General features: G+C 41.3%; 1 protein-coding gene across 2 annotated transcripts in view; it reads left to right on the top strand.

The window, feature by feature from the left end:
• Positions 1 to 835: 835 nt before the first annotated feature.
• The window catches only part of DGUOK (deoxyguanosine kinase), a 28,964-nt gene continuing 7,001 nt past the window's right edge, over positions 836 to 22,798 (top strand). Inside the window, exons 1-5 of one of the 2 annotated variants that reach the window (XM_046662683.1) lie at positions 877 to 1,008; positions 9,200 to 9,369; positions 10,934 to 11,046; positions 18,955 to 19,142; positions 22,575 to 22,722. In XM_046662683.1, coding sequence (XP_046518639.1) covers positions 10,966 to 11,046; positions 18,955 to 19,142; positions 22,575 to 22,722 — 417 coding nt within the window. In that variant the 5' untranslated portion in view covers positions 877 to 1,008; positions 9,200 to 9,369; positions 10,934 to 10,965. Of the gene's footprint in view, positions 1,009 to 9,199; positions 9,370 to 10,933; positions 11,047 to 18,954; positions 19,143 to 22,574; positions 22,723 to 22,798 lie in introns of both variants that reach the window. The other variant, XM_046662682.1, reaches the window with a different exon arrangement.

Genomic DNA, 22,798 nt, shown 5'->3' with positions numbered 1-22,798 from the left:
ACAGTTCTCCACCAACAGCAGGATTCCAGTTTTACACACCAGCGAGTCTCTCTCTATCTGGCTCTTCTCAGCCCTTTACAAATCCCATTCATAATCCCCCCCACCCCGCCCCGCAACCCACTTCACCCCAGCCACCGTTCACGCCCACAGAACCCCATCTATCCTGTTTAAACAAGTTCCAGTCATATCCCTGAACTTCCACTCACTTTAGCCTAATGGGATTTTTGGCCACTATGCAAATCGATTGAGCGAACATTTATTCATTCAAGAGACAAAGTAAGAGGTGGGATGTAATTGAACTAATTTGTTGATTTTTGGAATAATGTGCCAGCATCGTGTGGCGCGTTACAGGGAATGGAAAAAAGTTAATTTGTGTAAATCATCAGATTGCGTCATTTTCCTACTTAAAACCGTCCAATTTCTTCTCTTATTAGAACCAAAACCAGACTACACGTGGAAAAAAGAAACCTTGTTTAAAATGAGTCATTTTGATTTGTCTTTGAAAAATTATGAAATTTATTTTAAAGTTAGACAAAAATGCAAAGGTGGTGGAATTGTTATGTCTCTTTAAAATGTTATTTGTCCAATGAACAAAAACAGAAGGGCTCATCGCGCCGCGGCAGCTCCAGCCGTCAGCAAACTGTCCCGCGCCCGTGCGGAAGCCTTTTCCTCCTCTCAACGCTTCTCTGAAAAAACCTGACAAGCACAGAGCCCTCCCTGTGGCCCCTCCCCCTACGCAGTTCAACCCCACCCACTTCCTGCCTGGCCATCGCCTGACGTCAGAGGCGCGCCGGAGCGCGTGAACGGCTCCACTGGGGGCGGAAGTGCTCTGGGCGGAAGTGACTGTTTCGCGGATCGTGGGTGGGATGACTGCGAGCCGAGTCTTGCTAAGGCTGCTGCGAGCACCCTCCGGTTGCATGGCTCAGCGGCCACCCGAGGGCGTGCCCCTCTCCAGGGGCCTGCACGCGGGGCACGAGCCCCGAAGGCTCTCCATCGAAGGCAACATTGGTAAGGGCCGCAAAGTGGCTGCCAAGCCTTGGCCTCCGCCGATCCGGTGCCTGTGAGGCTGGGAAAGGGACCTGGGCCCGGAACCCCCTATCCCCCGGTGTGATGCGGTGGGCCTGCTTGTTCTGAGCTGCCAGGGCCGTTCCCTTCCCAAAGTGCACTGTGGGCCTTTGCCGCTTTGATTTTTAGGACGTCAGGCCTCTGTTCTCTCCCATAGGAGCACATTTGTTGCGGCATAAAAGCCACGCAGCCTGTAGATATAACAACAGTTCTAGCTTGTACTGACGGATCGAAATGGAAGGGACAAGGATCAGGTGCCATTTCTTTGCTTTCCTAAGATAGGCTTGCCAGATTTAGGAGGGGAAAAAAAAGGATGCCCATGTAAAATAGGATTTCCGATAACGAGTAATTTTTCAGTGTGTGTCTCATGCAGTATTTGGGGCATACACTAAAAATACCATTCACTGTTTATCTAAGATTCAAATTTAACTGGGTGTTCTGTGTTTAGTCAGGCAACCCTACGCTGAGAGATTCTAAGCTTCGGTCATTCAGATAGCACTCTCCCTATTTTTGCCATGCCTCTTTGCTAGTCCCACCATAATTTCTTAACGTTTTTCTTAGAAGAAACTCAGCTTTTAAACTTAAAAAATGTATTAAATTGCAAATAACTAAAAATGACGAGAGTAAATAGAAACCCAGTATCTTAAATAAAAAGTAATCCAAAAACAGAATGAAAGCAAAACCTTTCAACTTAATGTTACTAAATTCTCACTTGATGCTTTTACCTGCTAAGGTGCTGAGCCCTAAAAGATTAGCAAGTCTTGAGTTTTGAAGACATACTAGCAGCAAACTGAGAATTTCTCATTTTATTCATTCAACAAATAACCCCTTGAGCCACTTGATATGTCAGCACTCTTCTTGGCCCTGAGGATACAGCAGTGAACAGAGCAAATAAAAATCTTGGCTCCCTTAGAACTCTAACAGAGAGAGAAAGACAATAGACAACATAACTTAAACAAAGTAAACCATGTGTTAATAATGATCTAGCAGAGAGAGGGAGACAATAAACAACATAAATTAAGCAAAGAAAACCGTATGTTAGGAATGAGTGGTAGAGAAAATTTGGGGATGAGGGATTGAGGGAAGTTGCCATTTTATAGGGTAGTCAAGACTGGCCTCACTGAGAAGGTGACATTTGAGCAAAAACTTGAAGAAGGTGAGAGAGTGAACCGTGTGGATAACTGGGAGAAGAATCTTCCAGGCAGAGAGAAGACCAAGTGCAAAGGCCCTGAGGTGGAAAGTGTTCAGGGAACAGGAGGGAAGCCATTGTGGCTGGAGTAGAGTGAGTGAGGAGGAGAGTGGGATGAGTTGAGGTCAGAAGGTAAAGAGTGGGCGGATTGCATAGGCCTTGTAGTCCATCATGGAGTATTACTCTGAGATGAGAAACCATTTTTGAGCTATCAAGTGACATGATTTGACTTAGATTATAAAATCGCTGATATGTTGAAAGTAGAAGGTTTGAGGAGGTTATTACCATGATGAATTAACGGTGAGTTGGCCCAGGGTGGTGGCAGTAGCGGTGGTGAGAAGCAATTGGATTCTAGTTACATTTTAAGGTAGGGCCAGCTGGATTTGGTAGCAGACGTGGAGCGTGAGATAAAGAGTGTGGTCAGTGATGACTCCAATCATTTTGGCCTCAGCAACTTGAAAGATGGAGTGCCACTTCTCTTAAATGGAGAAGAATGGGAAGAACAGACTAGGGGCAGGGAGTTGTTTCAAGATTTTGGTTTTAGGCACGTTAAGTTTTTATGTGGTTATCAGATATCTAAGTGGAGATGTTGAATAGGCAGTTGGGTATATGAGTTCAGAGTCTCCCTGGACTGGAGTTATAAATATAGAGATGGTATTTAAAGCCAGGAGACTACGTGTATTGAAGGAAAGAACTAAGCCCTGAGGCACGCAAATGTTAAAGAGATTGGGGAGATGGGAAGAAACCAGCAAAAGAAACTGAAAGAGAATGACCACTGAGATAGGAGAAAAACCAAAATAGAATGATATCCTGAAACCCAAGTGAAGAAGTCTTCAGGGAGAGCAAATGATGTAATGCTGCTTAAGTAATGGAGGTCTTTGGTGAGCTTGAACAATTTTTAGGAGCAGTAGAGGTGAAAGTCTGGTATAAGTTCAAGGAGAATGAGAGGTCAGGAATTGGAGACAGTGGGTTAAGATAACTGGAAGTTTTCCTAGAAAGGGGAGACATGAGCGGGTAGCTGAATTGGGAAGAGGGTTTGAGAGAGTTGTTTTTATTTTTTTCTTCTTTTTGTAAGAGGAATTAGATCATATTTGTAAGTGGACATGGTCTAATAGAAAGGGAAAAAAGTGGTGACGCAGGAGAGAGGATATGCTGGAATGATTTTAAGTAAGCAAGAAGGAATGGAATCTCTTGCCCAAGTAGAGAGAGGTCGGCCTTATCTTGGAACACAGTTTATCCCTCATAACAGAGAGAATGACGAAATAAATGAGAACTGACTCGAGTAGGTGTGGAGAGAACTTGGGGAAGGTCTTTGGTTATGTCCGTTTTCTCAGTGAAACAGGAAGAAAGATCGGCTAAGAGGGAGTGTGAGGAGAGAGGAAAGACGAGGAGTAGTCTAGTGAGCGAGCGCGAGAAGTGTAGACTTGCTGGGCTGCATTAAGGTCCACTTGGACTTGGTAATCATGAATGTAAAGTGAGACCAGTCACCACGGCTGTGTGTGTTTCTCCAGCCAAATCAAAAGGAATAAGAGAGGGTCCTGCTACTTGCCTGCTGGTGCTGTTTAAAGATGTTCTGTCCTGTACTTTGAGAAACATGTCCCTCAGAACCCAGAAAGGTACCAAAGTACTTCACAAAATAAGTACTTTGGACTGGCCTTCAGATGAGGTTTGAGCTGCCTGTCTCAGTTTTCCTGACCTTTGCTTCCTAACATTTCCAGATTTCTTGGCTTTCTTGCTTTCTCATTCATCTTAGGCTCACTGAGTGCCTCCTATGAGCATGGACTCGTATGTGATACAACACCTGTCCTTTAAGGAGCTCACAGCTAAATGGGAGAAGCAGGCTTCTAAACATAATCTCTCTTCCATGTGATGAGCATGGAAACTCATCCATGTTGGGCATGGAAACTCCGAGTCTCTGGGGTAGGAATTCCCAAGGGGGAGAAGAGGAAAGAGTGTTCCAAGCACAGGAAGTAACATCGGCCGAGGCAAAGCCTAAAGAAACGTGCAGTTTTAATAACAGGGAAGTAACTGGATGTACCTGGAGTTTAAAGGGCCTGTGAGATGATGGCAGAACAAGAGGGTGGAAGGGTAGGATTTGCCAGATGTTGAACAGCCTGTGGGCCATGCTTCTCCTGCAGGCACTGAGAGGCTGCTGAAGACTTGAAGCCAGTGTGTGCCATGACCAGATTAATTTTTAAAAGGAAATTGGCTAGAATGAACGACTAGAATGAGCTTGTCTTGTTTGCTGCGGTACCCATAGTGCCTTGCATCTAGATTGTTGAATGAATGAATAGGAACAGAGTTTGGAGTAGATAGACTAGTTTTGTGGCTGTTGTGGTAGTTGAAGGGAGGGAAGATGCAGGCCTGAACAGAAGGAATGGAGGGACAGAGAAGTGATTGAGAGAAATTTTGGAAGTGGGATTGGCAGGACTTGGGCGCCACTTGAGGTGAGGGATAAGGAAGCAGTGGGGTAAGGAGGGATAAGAGTATGGCAGTGAAGTTTATAATTTGGCTACTGACTCTGAAAACTGAGGATGGGCATGAAGGAAGAGGCTGTCTAGGGAGGGAAGAAAGATGTTTTGTATGAGGTGCCTCTGAGACATACAGAGATAGATGTCTGAGGCACATCCCTGAAGTCAAGAGAGAGGTGGGAGCTGAGATTCAGATATGGAAGTTTTTGGCCTGTGGGGGTAGTTGTTGAAGCCTGGAAGTGAATGCAGTTGCCCAGGGAAAGTATGACTGATGAGAAGTGGGTGGGGTTCTTAATCTGGCTCCTTCTGGTTTTATCTCCTATTACTGTCCATCACCCCACACACCCTGATGACTCTCCCCAGACCGAATTAGTCACTGCCTCCTCTGCGTGCTCTCATTACATTTTGTACCGACAACTCTGCAGCACTTGAGTTCTGTGAGGTTGTTTGCACATTCACCACCTTCCCTGAGTTGGCCACTTAGTGTCTTGTTCATCTTTGTATCATCAGCACCTAACTGCTTGCCTGACTCATTCATTGTTTACCAGATGCTTGAATCTATGCTGTGATATCCATGTGGAAGTTAGTCATTGATACCTACAAAGGAATTATGTTAAACTGCGTTTACAATCAAATCAGGAATTATCTTGTTCTCTAATCACAGGTGGCATCCCCAGACAAATGGGAATGAGTCCCGTTCAGAAAACTTGAACGGAGGGAGAAGGCAAACCCCTGTCCTAACTGAAGTTAGGGATGTTTAGAGGGGCTTTTCCTGTGGTCCTGCTGCTCTAAATCCTATTAATCTTATCCTGCAGGTGTAGACCACAGTATGTGTAAGGGAAGTGAGTCAGTGAAACAGCAACTAACGGCATCTAGCATGAGTTACAAAGCCCTATGCCATGTATGATTGAAAGTCAAAAGCTGGGTACCTAGAATCCCTTAAAATCTAAAATGTAAGTACCTAGCCTCTCTTCTAAGTGTATTCATCACTAAAGTGTATTATCACCTTCCAAGGCTAGTTGTTTTATGGTTACAAACCTAAACTGAAGAAAGGGGTACTGTTTGAAATGTCATCAGCAAGTCATCTCAGACCATTCTCACTTTGATTTTAAAGACCCAGCCAGAGAAGAGGAAACTGTTTTACACTTTTGCAGTCTAGAGACTTGTACATAAAGTGCTGGAGAGCTTCCCTAATAACATGTTTCCTCTAGCATTTAAAGTTAGTCACTTAACATCACTAATATGCATCTTTTACTTTTATTGAGTATAAACAGTTGGGCAAAGAATCCTAGGAAAAAAAGACCTATTAATTCCAAACGTATATTCGATTCTCTGTTTCTTTGATTCACCTCATTTCATCCATCTATCGCCATTCAGTACCTGGCTACTTACTCAGGATGCTAAAGAAATAAGGTCAGTCTGTGTCTTCAGAAAGCAAGCTCCCAGTCTAGCTGGAGGGGGTGATGAGTCAACAAATAATTACAGTGTAATACTTTGGTAAACCAGAGCAGGCAGTCATTAACTCTGCCTAGGGATGAAGTGGAGCTGGAGCAAGTTGAAGGAGGCTTCACTGAGAAGGTGACAGTGAAAGGATGAATCAACTGGTGGGCAAAGTGGGGAGGAGAGCATTCCAGATCAGCAAAGTGCTCATGCTGAATGCGTGAGTTTGGATCTTTCTCTGGAAGCTGTGAGGAACCTTTTTTTTTTTTTTCGGTAAACATCATTTCTCATGAAAAGAAAATAAAAGGAATTGGAGCAAAAATATATTAAATTTCTTTTAAGCCTGCTGAGTGATTTTTGTTAAGTTTGCCCAGAATGCTTTTAGGCTCGGGGCCTGTCTGATCCTAGGTACTTAGATTCACAGTTGGAATATAAGTTCCTTGAGGACAGGAACTCAGCTAGTTCATCATTTTAGTTATGGTACCTACTACTTAGTAGCTTGAATGAATGAGTGAATGAATGCAGCATCAAATCCAGTTTCTAAAATAAAGGCTTTAAATTTTCTTTGAATTTTTTGTTTAAAGATAGACTGTTTTATATTTACTGCCTTTGTTTGCTTGTTGGTAAAAGGTTTCAGAATTGGATTTTTCCCTATGTTTTTCATCTTGTTCAGGAGAAGAAAATACCTGGAGGTGATGGTATGTTTAAGAGGCTCCCATGAAATACAATTGTGTTAAATTTAAATACTATAATATGTTATTTTGGGTGTTAAATCAAATACTATCTTACTATTAGATTTTAGCATAATGTAGTATCAAAGTTTGTAGAAAAATTTGTCAGAGGAGAAAACCATGACTTAGGAAAAGATGGACATTAACAAAGGAACTCTTTGGTCCAACTTGTGGGATGAGAATCCTGGTGCTAATAAAAATCAACATGTTGAAGTAATGTACTCTAAGAAAGTACCTCTCACCCTTTTTCAAGTCATGGCACATATAATAAAGTACAGTAATAGCCAAGGCCCAAAGGGAAGGTTTGGTGCTCACATCTGAGGTCTGATACCTCCCAAATTTTATGATATTGAAAAGTATATTGAAAGATAACAGTTAAGCTGAGATCTAATTAACTTGTGATAATGATATCATAGGAGGCTGGTGCTCTGCAGAGACCAGACAGAGAGGAATTTGTCAGTTTGCCTAGTGTTACATGAAGAAGAGCGGCTGTCAGTGGACGTGAGGGTTTGGGTCACTAGGAGGAGGCCTGTGTAGCAGTGGAGAACGAGACACCGCCACTCTTACGAAGCCCCTGGGAACATTTTTAAATGTTTGTCTTTTTAAAAAAAACAGCAATCAAAACTCAAGCAGGAAGAAAAAAAACTGTTACGATCAGGTATCACAGCACTAAAAAGTTATGCTGTCTGGTTGTCATATAAATATATAACTTTGAGTTGTTTTTTAAAATAATTATTCTACATCTGTGGGTGGTGCCTGGCACAGCTGAGTTCCATCGGAATGCAGGTTAAGAAATACTGCCCTGTAGGTAAATGACCCAGGCTCCAAGCCCTACAGCCACGGGGATGGCACAGCCCTTAGGACCTTCTACCACCATTTACTGTCATTGTTTCCTGAAGCTGACTTTTGATTACTAAACTGGCTTTCCAGAAGCTTTGGAATGGGGAGTGGGGTACAGGGTGGGGGTGTGGCCCTGGTGTGATTGTTCCAGTAATTGGAACTGTGTGTTTCCCATTACATCTCATTTGTTGGCATTCCAGGTTTTGGGTGTTTAAATGGCATGAGTCGGTTTCTCAGACTCCTGACTGCCCTTTGATGAACTAATCATGTCTGATCTCAGAGTTGAACTTCCTAACCCTCAGGGTCCTTCCTTTCCATCTGCAATAGTTTTTTAGGTAATTGTTTTTAACTTTTAAAAAATTTAAATAATTCTAACAATCCTTTAATCCCACTCATTTAACAACTCAGTTACCTTCATCTTTTCATATTAATTAAAATAGCTTTTCAGCTGATAGGCAGGCACCATGTTTTAGTTTTAATTCACAACCTGCAATCTAAGTATTGACCATCTGTGCCACATATTTTCAACTAGGGGCTATTAAGGGCAGGCAGGTATCTGATAATGTACAAACTCAACCAATTTGTAATTCCTGCCACTCTGTTAGGTACTTCCTGATGAGCCCAGAGGGTTTTATTTCGTAGTTTGGTATGTGGTTTTGGAACCTATATTTTTAAAAAACCACCTGTGTTGATTTTGATCAGATCATTCTGGATAACAATCTCAAATGTAAGTATGCATCAGGATCACTTTGGGCATACTTTAAAAAATGTGGATTCCTGGGACCCAACCCCAGAGATTCAGATCCTGTTAGGAAACCAAAATTGAGACCCATGAAACAGTCGAAGCAATTAAATGCTAACCATTTCATAGGCAGTTAATTCTTGTTTGACTGAAGTGCCCAGGGTGGTAGGAATTGGGTGTGAGCTAGAGAAGTCCTGAACTTCCTGGAAGAGGCAGGACCTTAGGCTTGGTGGGGGAAAGGGTTTAGGCCTAGGAGAGCAGGGGAAGGCGTTCATTCATTGAAGTGTGGGAAGAGCAGAGGCTGAGCAAATTTGCAAAGGCACACATGAGTTGGGTGGAGGGGGGACTGTGAGAGGAGCGTGACTGTGCAGAATGCACAGATTCATGTTGTTTGTTCTTACCCTGTGTGTTCAGAGAGGAGTTGGAGTGGTGTGTAATAAATATCACATATTGCCTGTGTAGGCTCTTCTGCTGAGGCATCTCTTCACTTCCAGGTGGTAACCATGAGTGGCTGATAGAATTGACTAGAAGGGTGCCTCTCTTCCTTCTCTTGGTTCCATTTGGATTCATCCTAAGGCTGGAACTCACTTGAGAAAGGCCATCTCTGATAGAGGAGATTGAGCTCCAGACACATTCTTAAGGTTCACTTTTTGATTTTTAACAGATGTGGGTTTCAGAGGGAACAGAAATTAATAACATATTGTGTTTTATTCATTGTCAGGTTATTAGACTGGGCTTTGGTTCCTGCCCTGGAGGAGCCCCATCTTCTACCTGGAGAAACAATTAAAATTGCAGTGATGGAGTCTTACCCTGAATCCCAGACCAAGCACAAAGGAGGATTAGCAGATCCAGCTTAGAAGTGTCAGGGTCTGGAAAGGCTTCACGCAGGAGGTACATCTGAGCAGAATCTTAAAGGTTGAGTAGGAGCTGGCCAGGTGAGGAGAGGAGGTGTTTCAGGAAATGGGAGAGCATAGGCAAAGTCACATTCGCAGGAGAGAACATGGCTTGATTGGAGTTGCAAGGAGTTTGGTCCAGCAGGAGCTCAGGATGCCAGAAGGGAAGCTGAGGCCTGAGTGGTGTGTGCGGGGGCCAGACCTTGGTGTGTCTCCTAGACCATACTAAAGGCTTGGGTTTTGTCATGAAGGCAATAAGGAGCTGTCAGAGGGTTTCAAGCATTGTTATTTTGTGTTCACTGTGGCTGTAGTATGGACGGAGGATTAAAGAGGGCAAGACTGGAGTCAGAGAGGCAAGAGATGATGAGAGCCTGGTCTTGAGTGTGGATGGAAGTGGGAATGGAGAGAAAAGGACAGATGGGGAAAATTGGGGATGTGGTGGGAAGTTCGGTGTGGTAGGGAAGATGATGACTTCATAGGGAGTGTACTGACTTTGGAGTGTTTGTGGGACATCCAAGTGGAGATGTTTGGAGGGCTCTTGGATAGTGAGTCTGGAGCCCAGGAAGGTATGGGCCAGACGTTGGTGTAAATGGGAGAAGATAACCCATTGCCCTTAGAATAGATTCAGACTTCTTACCATGGCTACAAGGCCCTGCGTGACCTGGCCTGTCCTGCCTACCTGCTTCTCCACACATCTGGAGCCACTCTTCTCCCTCGCTTGACCATGCTATAGTGGCTCTGGCTTCTTGTAGGCCTGATTTCTCTCTTCTATCTTGTTGTGCACTAAGTTCTTTCTCTTTTCCCAGCCTTTGTTGATGCTGCTCCCTCTGCCAGGATTACACGTCCCCCACCCTTGGCCTGACTAACTTCTTATCTTTCATGTCTTACCTCAGATATCATTTTTTTTAGAGGAAACTTCTCTGACCTCCTGAGCTATAAAAATTCCATCTTGAATTTTTATTTCCTAGCACTTAACACCATTTGTTATTAGCTACTTCTGTGTTTGTTTAGTATCTATCTCCCATACAAGCCCTCTGAGGGCAAAATCCATCCTGTGTTTTGTTTACCATCTACCCCCAGTGCTGGACAGTCCTGAGCACGTAGTAAGCACTCCATGAATATTGGTTAGATTTGTTGAATGAGTGATGGCCATAATCTTTATTTCCTATCTTGAAAAACTTGCAATTTTTACAGTGTCACAGAATAAATAGAACTATGATTTAAGCTTTATAAGTTAAGTAGCTGATTTCATCTGCTTTTGATAGTCTAGTACATTTTCAACTGTTATTAAATACACTTTGCCTCTGGGAGGTTGGGACGTTAAAATTGCAAATCAAATCTTAAGGATATTTTTTCTCCCTGTTCCCTGTGGTCATTATGATGAGTCAGTTAACATGGCCTAACCCATCATCATTCTAACAGTGGTATGGCTGCTGAGTTTTGAAATTGGAAAAACTGGGACTTGTTGCCTTGAGTTGGGCGTTTGTGGCAGAGTTTAGTAGTAGCCTTCTCCTTCAGCCTTGATTTGGGAAGTGTCCCAATACGCGCTGTTTGCATTGCAGCTGTGGGAAAGTCCACCTTTGTGAAGTTACTCATGAAAACGTACCCAGAGTGGCACATAGCTACAGAACCTGTAGCAACATGGCAGAATATCCAGGCTGTTGGCACCCAAAAAGTAAGTTTTCAGTTGTGGTGGGTAGTTGGCAGGGCATGGGTGAATAAACTAATTGTAATAATCTAATTTGCTCTGAGTAGGTGAAGTAGCCCAGTTTGTCTCCTTCTTAAAATGCCTGCATTCCAGAAAACAGACCACATACACCAGAGAGGATATGACTTGTTTGAATATGTTTAGTTTTTATTTTTGTGGTTTTTACATGTCTACATAAGTGACCGCCTCTGTTCTTTGTGGTTTCCCAAAGCATGTCCAGCCATCCTGGCTTTGAAGATTAATTTTGTCATTCCTACCCTTAAGTATGTTACTGAAGCTGAGCATCAGGATTAATAGTTAATTACAGTGATTTTAACTTATTTATGAAGTCTTAGGAATTAGAAGGGACCTTAGAGAGCCTCTTGTCACACTTTGAGTCAATGCAGAAATAATAGCTAACATTTATAAAGTACATACTATGGGCCAGACATTATACTATGCCAAGCACTGTACATTTCACCTGTGCCTCGTACCTTAGGCCCTGGTGTTAGGTCTACTGCTTTGGGAAGGGCCATAGTGTTGTTTTCAACACCAGCCACATCCGTGTGAGTAGGGAAGGACCAGTTAGGACATGAACCTTAGAGGGAGTGGAGAGAGTGGCAGCACCATACCTCAATCTCGGCATACTTCTCCTGCAGCCACTGAGAACATTCACTGAGTGGATCGTTCTGGTTTTTAACAGCTCCAATTGTTAGAAAGTTCTTGTATGAGCCACTTTGCATCCCTGTGACTCTGGCTCGTTGATTCAATTTCTGCCTCTTAAGTCTTTTAACTTTTCCACCTGGCAGCCTTTCCTATAGTTGAAGGCAATGATTTTCCTGCTCTTTCTCCCTGTTAGGTCTTCTCTGTTTCAAGCCAAGCACCATTTTCCTCCAGACTGTGTCTCAGTCTGGAGTAACTTTGTCTAGGTGAGGAGCTCCAGTTTGATAGTTTTCCACTTAGAATTCACTGAGAGTAGGACTCAGAGATGAACTGGACATTCTGTCTGGATGTAGTCTTAAACGGTACAGAGTATCATAGAACTAGTTCTGGGTTCCATTTTTCTGTTATTCCAACGCAGAATTGTGTTACCTTTTTTGGCAGGCACATCATGCTTATTGAGGATATTTGTTTTTTAAATTGTTTGTTTATATGTATGTATGTGTGGGAGTATTCGTGAAATTAACTTTTCCATTTAGAAAACAAATTATGTGTCTTTTCCTGAGTATGCCATAGGTCACCTGCTGTGGGGATTTAAAAATATGTCCACAAATTGTTTGATACTCTTTCCTTCAAGATACTCTTTCCTTCAAGGTCAGGGGGACCTTAGTTCTCCCCTTGAGTGTGGGCTGGACTTAGTGACTTACTTCTAATGAATAGAATGTAGCAGGGATGACAGAGTGTGACTTTCTGGGGTAGGTCATGAAAGACATTGTGTCTTCCATCTTGTTCTCTCTCAATCACTTTGGGCTCTGGGGATGCCAGCTGCCACGTCGTGAAGCATCCCCTGTCTGTGAAGAGGCCCACGCAGCAAGGAACTGAGTCCTCCTGCCAACAAGTATGTGAGTGAGTCTTCTTGGAAGTGGATCCTTCAGCCCCAGTCAAGTCTGCCTTTTATGTTAAAGTTTAAAAAGACCTCTCACAGCCCAAGATTATAAAAACGTGTACCTACATTTCTTTCTCTTGCTTTTACTTAGTTTTACTTTTTTGTGCAACTTTAAAAATTATAGAAGTCTAGTTTTCCCCAAATATTTACTTGTCCCAGTAGTATCATTGTTAGTTTATTCCTGAATGGTTATATGTTTTGTTGTTGTTGTGACTGGCATCTGTTTTCCCATCATCTTTTTCAAACTGCTTACAGTCAAGCATTACCTAATGACATTTTGGTCAGTGAGGGACTGTATGTACATTGGTGGTCCCATAAGGTTAGTGCCACATAGCCTGGGTGTGTAGTAGGCTATACCATCTAGGTTTGTGCAAGTGCACTCTATGATGGTTGCACAACAATGAAATCACTTAACAATGGATTCTCAGAACGCATCTCCGTCATTGAGCAATGCATGACTGTATTGCTGTTTTTTAAAAATGCAGTTGATTTTTGTATTTGTTTTGTGTGACTTAATTCTCATATTAATTTTTATTTTTGCTTTATTTGAGGTTTAGAAAATAATAGTTTTCTCTAAATACTAATCATTTGTAAGAGTTTTCCAATATTCATACCTCATTTCTATTTTCTTGTTTTCTTTCATTGGATAGAAGTTCCAGAACAATACTAAATAATAGCAATGATGGTAGTCACCCTTATCTTGTTTTGTCTTTAATGAAATTACCTCTGTTGTATCACTGTTAAGTTCTGTGATTGTTACTCATTTCAATAGACCATGTGGAGGAAGTACCCTTCTATTACTAGGATATTAACTATTTTTTTCAGGATGAATTGTTGAATTTTCATCAAAAGCCTTTTTAGCATCTAGTGAGATAACCGTGGGGTTTTTCTTTTTTAATCTCTTCGTATTAGTCATAGATGTGATGATGGTACCATCTTCACATCCCCAGAATGAACCCTGTGGTCATGGTGTACTGTTCTACTGATTTGCTAATATGTTGTTTGGAATTTTGCATGTATATTGATGTTTAATTGGTATTGCTATTTGTGTGTACAGTTTTTGACAGGTTTTACCATCAGGGTTGTGAAAATGAAGTGAGAAGCTTTGCATTGTTCTTAGCGTAGGAACGATCTATTCCTTGAAGGTATGATAGAAATCATTTTTGAAATTATATGTATTCAGTGATATTTGGGGGAATAGTTACTGGGCAAGTGTTTCTTTTTCAATTATTATTCAGGGTTTTTTTTTAACCTCCTTGAGTCAATTTTGATCATTTTGTTTTCTTAGAAAATTGCCCTTTTTTGAGATTTTTGAAATTTAATAGTGTAAAATTAGTATGTATCCTTTTATACTTTAAACTCTTCTGTATCCAGAAGTGTTGTAGCTTTTGTCTGATATTGTTTATTTGTGTGACTATTTTGGGAGGGGTAGATTTGATAGATGATTTTCTATTTATTTGACCTTTTTTTTTTTTTTTGAGGAAGATTAGCCCTGAGCTAACATCTGCTGCCAATCCTCCTCATTTTTGTGAGGAAGATTGGCCCTGAGCTAACATCCATGCCTATCTTCCTCTACTTTATATATGGGACACCTACCACAACATGGCTTGGGAAGCAGTGTGTAGGTCTGCACCCAGGATCCAAACTAGTGAACCCTGGGCCACCAAAGTGGTACGTGCAAACTTAACCGCTGTGCCACTGGGCTGGCCCCTGTCCTTTTTTAAAAGACCCAATTAATGGATTTTATTTTTTAATTCTATGAGAGCTTGCATTCTAATTCATTAATTTTTGCCTTTAAATTTGTTCCTTTCTTTCTCAGAATTTCTTTGCATTTTGAAAGCTCTTTAAATTGAATGATTAGGTTGTGTATTTTCTTTTTTCTGCCTTAATAATAGAAGGATTTGCACCTGGAAATTTTCTTTGTGGGATAAATTTTGGCCCTATCTTCTAGATTTTGACAGATTTTAACTGAAATTTCTAAAGAGTTTGTAACTATAGGTTTGATTTATTCTTTGCCCAAAAATTATTTTTAAGGTATTTTACATTTTCTGAGTAGATTTTGTGCATGCTTTATTTTGTTATGGTCAGACAATGTGGCTTAGCAGTTTCTAATGGGGGAACTTACTGAGGTTTTCTTCATGGCTTATGTATGATCAATTTTTTTGTATGATCAATTTTGGTAAAAGTGCCATGGACTTTTCAGAAGAATATGTATTATCTGTAAGGTATGGAGTTTGATGTGACATTTTATAAATTCTAAGATGCCATTGATTGTATGACGTATAATTTAATAACACTTCTAAGGAATAATTAAAATGTCTGTTAATTTTAACTTAATAAACATTGTAAGATGTATCTCAGTTTCAAATATATGAAAAAAATCATGATTTAGGGTCTTATCCTCCAAGTTCTCATTTTTGGGGTCTACTTCTTATGTTAAATTCTGAGAGAAGTCTGTTAAAGTTTTGTGCTTGTATTGTGTTTTGTCCGTTTCTCCTTGTATTTTTAATTGGTTTTTCTCTATTTTTATATATCTCAATGCTTTGTTATTCCGCATAAAAAGGTTCATGACTTCTTTGTGGCATATTTATTGGGTTATTAGTATAAAAAATTCTCTTGTAGCGTTTAATGCTCTTTTTTTTTAATGCAGTTTTGCCGCATGTATTTCCTTTTTATTTGCGTCTCCCTGATGGATTTTGCGTTCATTTCTCTTCAATTATGTCTTCTTGTTTTAGGTGTTTCTCTTATGAACACGATTTTTAGTTTTTCCCCAATCTGAGAGTTTGCCTTTCCTGGGAATTTTTCTCTTTTATTATGATTATGTTTAATTTATGCCTGCCACCTTATTTTGTGCTTTTATCTCCCTTTTTTTCTTTTTGCTATATTTAAATTTTTCTTTCATTTTTCTCCTTCATTCATACTGGAAATTCACTATTTTTATTCTACCGGTGGAAACATTTAAGTTAAAAATACATATGTTTAAACCTGTCTATCAATGTTAATGGAGTCTCTGTGAAAGAAAAAAAAACCCAACTCTACTACTTTTTTATTACCTTCTTCTCCAGATTCTATCCCCCAGATATATTGAAGTCATGTGAGATTGTGTAGATCCAGAATGTTTTTACATTGTGAAATTTCTCCTTTAACAATAGGAATTGGCATTAAACTTCATAACCACATTGATAATAGTTACTTTATACTTAACTCTGTTCTACTGGTTGGTTACTGACCACTGTTTTCTCATTACCACATCTTCCCATTTCTTAACTCTTTATTTTGATTATTTTTTTCAGTTGGTTGAAATATATTTTAGAGAAATTTTTTTTAGAAAGGGTGTGTGGGTGTTGTAATTTCTGAGTGATTGCTTGTCTAAAAATGTCTTTCTTTTGCTCCAGAATGTAAAAAGTAGTTTCTGTGCTAGAGAAGGCTCTGATCCTTTTTTCCCCCCCCAAAATAAGTAATTCGTGTTTTTCTCCCCACTAGGTTTTTGTGTCATTTTTATGAATTGTCGACGTTTTACCAGGATAGGTCCAGTTGTGGGTACCTCTGTGTGTGTGTGTGTGTGTGTGTGTGTGTGTGTGTGTAAAAGCTGCATATGTAAATATATAAAAAATCTTCTCTGGTACTCAGTGAATTTCTCTGGTGGAAAGTCTCATGTCTCAGAGATTTTCTTCAACTTTTTCTTTGATTTTAGCTTCTTTTTCATCTGATCAGTTCCTTCTAACTATAATTCCTACTGTACCATGGTTTCAAACTTTATTTCTGTTCTTAAATACCTAGAGGTACTACATGTTTCTCTTAAACAGTGATTCTCAGTGATGGTGAAATTTGCTGAGAGGGAGACGTATCTTACAAGTTGTGGTCTTCCTCTGCTCATCTCTTTTTTTGTTGTGGGTGGCATTTCACTTCTGTGTATTGGACTCTTGTCACATGAGAATGAAAATTGTTTCCTTGGTTGGGTAGCTTTGTCTAAGCTGTGGGTACTGTGAAGTTACAGATCATTCTAACCCCTATTTGGGAAGTTGTTTGATACAAAATTGTGTTAATTTCTGTGAGGTGAAACACAAGTGACATTACATCTTGATGTGTCTCTCCAGAGTAAAGAAAGAAAAAGCAAAAAATTACCCTACCACTATATTACAATGTATATTGGATCTCCTCATTGTAGCCTGCATGTCTTTTCATTTCTTTCTTAATTTTCTGCTTTTTTTTTCTTGTTTAGGAAGAATTTCTTGAGCTGATATCATATGTGACATTCACTAAATAGGTTGACTGCAGTGTACGGTCTGCTGGTTATTCTCTTCAGTGGGGGTTTTGTTTTGGCAATTCCATTTTCCCTTCTAAGAATGTTCTTTTCATATTGCTCCTTTTTTATGATAGCCTGTTCTTATCAATGTGGCAATCTCTTGAATCTCATTGAGACTTTTCTGTTTTCTCCTGTTTCTGACTACAACCTTGTCTCCTAAGAGGGTGCTTGTCCAGAGCACGTGGATTGGTCCTCTCCTTTTAAATTGCTGAATATTTTTATGTCCAATGATTGTCCCTCTGTTTGTGTATATGTTTGAAGGGGTGTTTGCATTTGTTCTGTAGCTAAGATGGGTTCTTTCAGAAGTGATGCAGGCCTCTGTACAGTTTTTGTTCTGGAACAGTCTCCCTTTGGTAGCCCAGAGCCTGCTGGTGGAATAGCCCCCGCCCAGTCGACCTAGTACATTCGCCAGCACAGCACCCCACTCTATTCAACAGGGTTCCATGCAGTCTCAGAACTAAGCTACACACCAAGGGCTCCACCGTCTCTAGTGACACCGTCAGATACTCGAGGAGATTCAAATTTGTCCGCCTGCTTCTACCTCCGCTCTCAGCCAGGAGCCATCTGTGAGGCTGGTGTGTGTTTGTGGTTTGGGGAATTGGAAGGAGGGAAATCATTTGGTGATCCACTCTGCTCTACTCATTGCTCCTGCTGAAGCCTCCCAAAGGGCCGGGACCCTTCTTGAGAATCTAGGGGTGATGTTGAGCCAAATTGTACCACTTGTTACCTAACTTTTTCCCCCTCCTTTATCTTTGTCTCCACCTGAAATGCTTTCTTAATCCCCATTTCCACCTGTGGAAATTCCACATATCGTTCACTTCCCAGCTTAATGCTACCTTATTCCAGAAACTTCCTCAGATTTCCTCTACCGTATGTGGTAACCTCTTCATCACAAGTTCTACCTTGTATTCTAGCTCTTTATATCCTTTTCACTCCCTTTCAAGGAGCATCGTGAGCTCCTTGAGTTTGGGAGCTGTGTCTTGCTTGCCTTTATATGAAGTATTAGAATGAGGAAGTTAGAGAAAGCCAGGTTTGAATCTGCATTCAATACTTACTCGCCATGAGACTTTGGACAAGTAAGTTACTTAACCTTTCTGAGTGGATTTTCTCCTCAGGAAAATGGGCATAACAATGGTACCCATCTCATAAAGCTGTTTTGAAGATTAAATGAGATAACATAGCACAGTGAACGTTGAAATAAATCTTAGTTTTGTCTTCTGTCCTCTTTACAGCACCCAGCCCATGTAGGCCTCATCCACACAAGCCTTCCGTTAGTGGTGACTGAGTGAATGCAGATCCAAAGTGCTTTGTGCAAAACTCCCTTTGGCCCGGAGTAAGTGGCAGAGCCCAGGAGAGAATCCAGGGTTCATGAGTATCCCACACGTGTTCCCACCCACACGGGCCGAGTAAGTGGGTCTTCAAACGCCTTTCATAAAATCTCTGGAAAGGCGGAGGAAGGTTTCTTTAACAAATCATAGCCCTTCTATGAGAGAGAGAACTGGTTGGTTGGTTGGGTTTTCAGATAATCAGTTGCTTTCTTGTCTGGGTTGAAGTTTTATAAAGAAATAGCCACAAATGGAAGATCAAAAGAGAGACAGCGCAGTGTTACAGTGGAAAGATTGGATTCCAGATAGAGTTCTAGGTGGTTGTTGATTGTTAACTCCTCCTCAGACCGACTCCTCAAACCCAGCAATCAGCGAATGCGCTAATTCTGTGTGTGGTTCGTCCTCTGCTCCTCTCTGGTATGTTAAAGGTGGCGTGTCATCTCCCTCTGTCAGATTCTTATCTTACAAGGTCAGAAATCTCTTCCTTGATGATGTGGTTTCGACTAAGTGGGGGATGTGACTTTATCTTTTTAGTGGAAGGAAACTTTTGTAATTGCTTCCCTCATTGATTATTAAACCTGTGGGGGAGGGGGAGAGGTAAACACCATGAAATAAATATGCCTTCTAGGAAATTCTTCTCTTTTGTAATTTCCCCGTAGGCCTGCACTACCCAAAGTCTTGGAAACTTGCTGGATATGATGTACCAGGAGCCAGCACGATGGTCCTACATGTTCCAGACATTTTCTTTTATGAGCCGCCTGAAAATACAGTTGGAGCCCCTCCCTGAGAAACTCTTACAGGCCGGGAAGGCGGTCCAGATCTTTGAGAGGTCTGTGTACAGTGACAGGTAAGACCCGGAGCCCTCCCCGGACACAGGCCCCCATGCTCCGCACTGCTTGTTTTCTCTCTGGTGAAAATTGTACTTTGAAAATTTCCCTTCTTTGTAAGAACAATGCTACACAGATTTGTTCGGACTTATAATTTCACAGAGTTACCGTATATATCAAGAAAGGAAATTGTGTTTTTCATAAACTGAATGCATTTAATTTCCCTCATTGCCACTGATTATGTTTTCTTATTCTTTTCTGGCATAGAGGCAAGCTGGTAGCTACCTACTACAACCGTTATATGCAGGAAGGCAGAATACACACTTAAGTAGCAGCATATGTTCTAGGAAACCAAATGAATCAGTGGTTGGGTTATCACCTTGAAGAAAAAAACAGGGGGAATTACAATTTGCATTTCTAAAATGACATGAGAAATACATTAATCCTTTTTTTATTCTTCAAGAAAGGATTTCTAAGTAGAAGTAGCACATTTGTGAAACTGGCTTCTGTCTTGGATTTAAGAATCCTTTTTCGACCCCTTATTATGTGACAGGGCTTATGCTGGCCAAAGTCTGTAATGGACATCCAGTGCTGATGTCAGGTCAAGGGAGGGCATCATCTTGACCCCTGAGAGGGTGATGTGGAGTCACCATGAATGAAGCCTAGCAGCTAGCTTGGGAATTCCGCCGGTGGTTCCAGAGGAACTAGTCCGTCTAGGCTCCGGAGTCCCTGGCTCTGCTGCAAGAACAGGCTGTGACTTGTGTTTAAGCCGTTTGGAGACGAAGTGAGGGTGCCTGGCTCTGGACACTCCTGAGAGCTTTTTTATCTGAAGGCTATGAATGCCTTGTGTCACTGTGAAATGGTGGCTCAAAGCATGACAGTCTATCTTAGCCCCTTTGAGTTATCAAAATGGAAAATGCTGCGTTTTCATTGTCCATTCACTTCTGAAGACACTAAGTTGGGTACCCATTAATTCCAAATTAGACAAACTAGTTCTACTTCTTAGTGCTCCCATAAAGCCTCCTAGAGGAAAAATATAAGGTTACGTTTATACGTGTATGATTTTTTTTTTTAACATTACCTAGAAATCACACAAGATATGTAAAACAAACCCTATGGGCTGCGCGTTCCTTCTCTATGTGCCCCAAGGGAGAGCCTACTCTTTATAAAAGCTAACTATGAATTATGAATGGTTGGGCTATAGATTTGGGTTCTTTTTCAACTGTTGGATATACTACTCCCTATTTTCCTCTCTCCTCTCCCAAGCCATCCCTCTTAGACTAGGAAAGTGACTTGCTGTAACCACCTGGGTTGCTTGGAAACATATTAACTGTTGGTCTTTGGATTTCCAGCCCTTTAGTAAGGTAGGCATGTGAGTGACCCCTCAGAAATAGAAATACTTTGTTTAGAAGCTGCAAGATCTTAACACTTACTTGTAAAGGAAGAGATGAGAATTGATTACTCTGTAGGCAGGTACCACATTCTACATGTTTTCTTCAGAGGGGCATTTTTGAGACAGAAAGGATAACTAATTACACATTCTCATCCTGAAGGTAATTGAAAGCCTTTCCAGTCTTTTAAAAATTCATTCATTCATTTGTTGGCTCAGCACAAGTTTATTGAATGCCACCTGTGTTCAGGCACCAGGCTGGGTCTGGGGGCTGCAGCAGTAAGCAGAGCAGACCCAGGCCCTGCCTTCATGGTGAAATCAGCCTAACAGGGGACTCTGAGACTGCACATGTGCTCATGTGTGTTTTTTGTGTTCCAAAGAAGGAGTGCAGGTAGGTTGGGAGAGTGAATAACAGGGAGGAAGAAATCTAAATCTTTTCTCTTTAAATTAAAGAAAACAATAGCATGTGGTTTTAGGGCAGGGACCCTGATGCCCAGGTCCTTAAGCTCGTTCCTCTCTGTAGCCCCTGTACTCAGACTGCAGTAGTTCGCTCCCCTTAGCTCTCAGCACCACACTCTTCTGCTCCCTCTCCGCAGCAGCACCAGCCTGGGAGAAATAAAGAAATACTTATCCTCAAAAAAGGGGAGGGCTCCTTTTATAGGACTTATTAGCAGATGTTTAATTTTTCTTTATAAGATTTAATTTCCATATTGCCTGTGAAGAAGCTGAAAACATTTTTCAAAACTTGAGTTACAAAAGTCACCTTTTTTTCCTTTGTTGCCATCGCCTAGACTATAGCTAAATCATTCCAGACTGGGAGAGTTGACTACTGGCGCTCCCAAATTGGTCTTTTCATAGCCTAGCAAAAAAGTAGTTATAACAACAACTAAGATGTCTTGAATACTGTGTGCCATTCACTCTTCTAAGCACCATGTGAGGATTATGTACCATCCTCATAATGACTCTATGAGTTAGGTTCCTCTGTTATCTCTTTTACAGAGGAAGAAACAGGCAGAGATGGTTTGATGACTTGCCCATGGTGACACAGCTAGTGAATTTCGGAGCCAGGTTCAGACTCAGGAATGTGACTCTGCAACCCATTCTCTTAATTGCAACACTTGTAGCCTCGGATGTGTACTTCCCTGAGCCATTTGTACACAAGGATTCTGAATTTCATTTTCCCAGAACTAGCTAGTTGCTGAGCGTTGCCTTAGAAACTGGAGTTCATTGTTTAGGATGTAAATTGTGTTTTGTATTAAGATGCCTGAGGTTTGAGAGCAGAATTGACCCTTCTGAAGTAAGGGTTTCTGCTTAGCTCCAATTTCCTATTTACCAGATGCTCCTTTAGTTGTGGACGTAAGCAGGGGGCAAAGCTAGTTTGATTTTTAGATTTTGCTTTCTTGTATCTGGATTGGAAGCTCAGCAGCAGAGGAAGCGAGTAAATAAGAGCCCATGTGTGCTTTGGAGGAGAGTCTGCTTACTTGGTAATATTGCAGTCAGTAGGAAGTGCGCTTCCTGCTCCAGAGGTGACACCTCTTAAATGCAGTTCCTTCTTCACTTCTCAACTAGACGAAAGGCTGGCTTAGCAGCCTGAAGACTCAGAAGCCCTCAGTCCTTAAATGAAATGTGGTGGGTGCTTTACACTAGATTGTTTTTTTGCTTAGGAGCTTGCTACAATAATAATAAGGAAATCTCAAAAGTTTGAGTTTACTTGCACCATTTGCTGTATGTTCTGACTGGTTTCCAGAGGGAAGGTTGTTAGGGACCACTGATACTCTCTTCCAGGGCCCCTTTTCTTCCAGTGGAGTAATCCATCTGGAGAGCTGTGATTTGGACCTCTAAAGGCTAGATGCTATTTCATACCTTAGTGTTGAGCAAGGAAGGAGATAATAGGTTAAGAATTCAGATTTTTTACAGATTTATGAGGAGCTAGAAAGATTAAGTGGTTTGAATAGACATGGAACAATTTGGTTATTGATTTGTCTGCTTCTCTTTCTCTTTTGCCTTTCACTCCATTTCTCATTTTTCTCCCCTCCCCCATCCCACTTACATTTCCAACCAGGTATATCTTTGCAAAGAATCTTTTTGAAAATGGTTCCCTCAGTGACATCGAATGGCATATCTATCAGGAGTGGCATTCTTTTCTCCTGCAGGAGTTTGCCAGCCGGCTCAGATTACATGGCTTCATCTACCTCCGGGCCACTCCCCAGGTAACACAGAACCTAAAGCTTTAGGCTTTAGGGCCATATTAAACTTAAGAGGTGATGTTCTCCAAGCCCCTGATTT

The sequence above is a fragment of the Equus quagga genome, chromosome 5 (assembly GCF_021613505.1).
Source record: "Equus quagga isolate Etosha38 chromosome 5, UCLA_HA_Equagga_1.0, whole genome shotgun sequence".
In the NCBI taxonomy this organism is placed as follows: Eukaryota; Metazoa; Chordata; class Mammalia; order Perissodactyla; family Equidae; genus Equus; species Equus quagga.
Note: the sequence above shows the minus strand (reverse complement) of the source record. Positions and strands in the feature narration are given on the sequence as shown.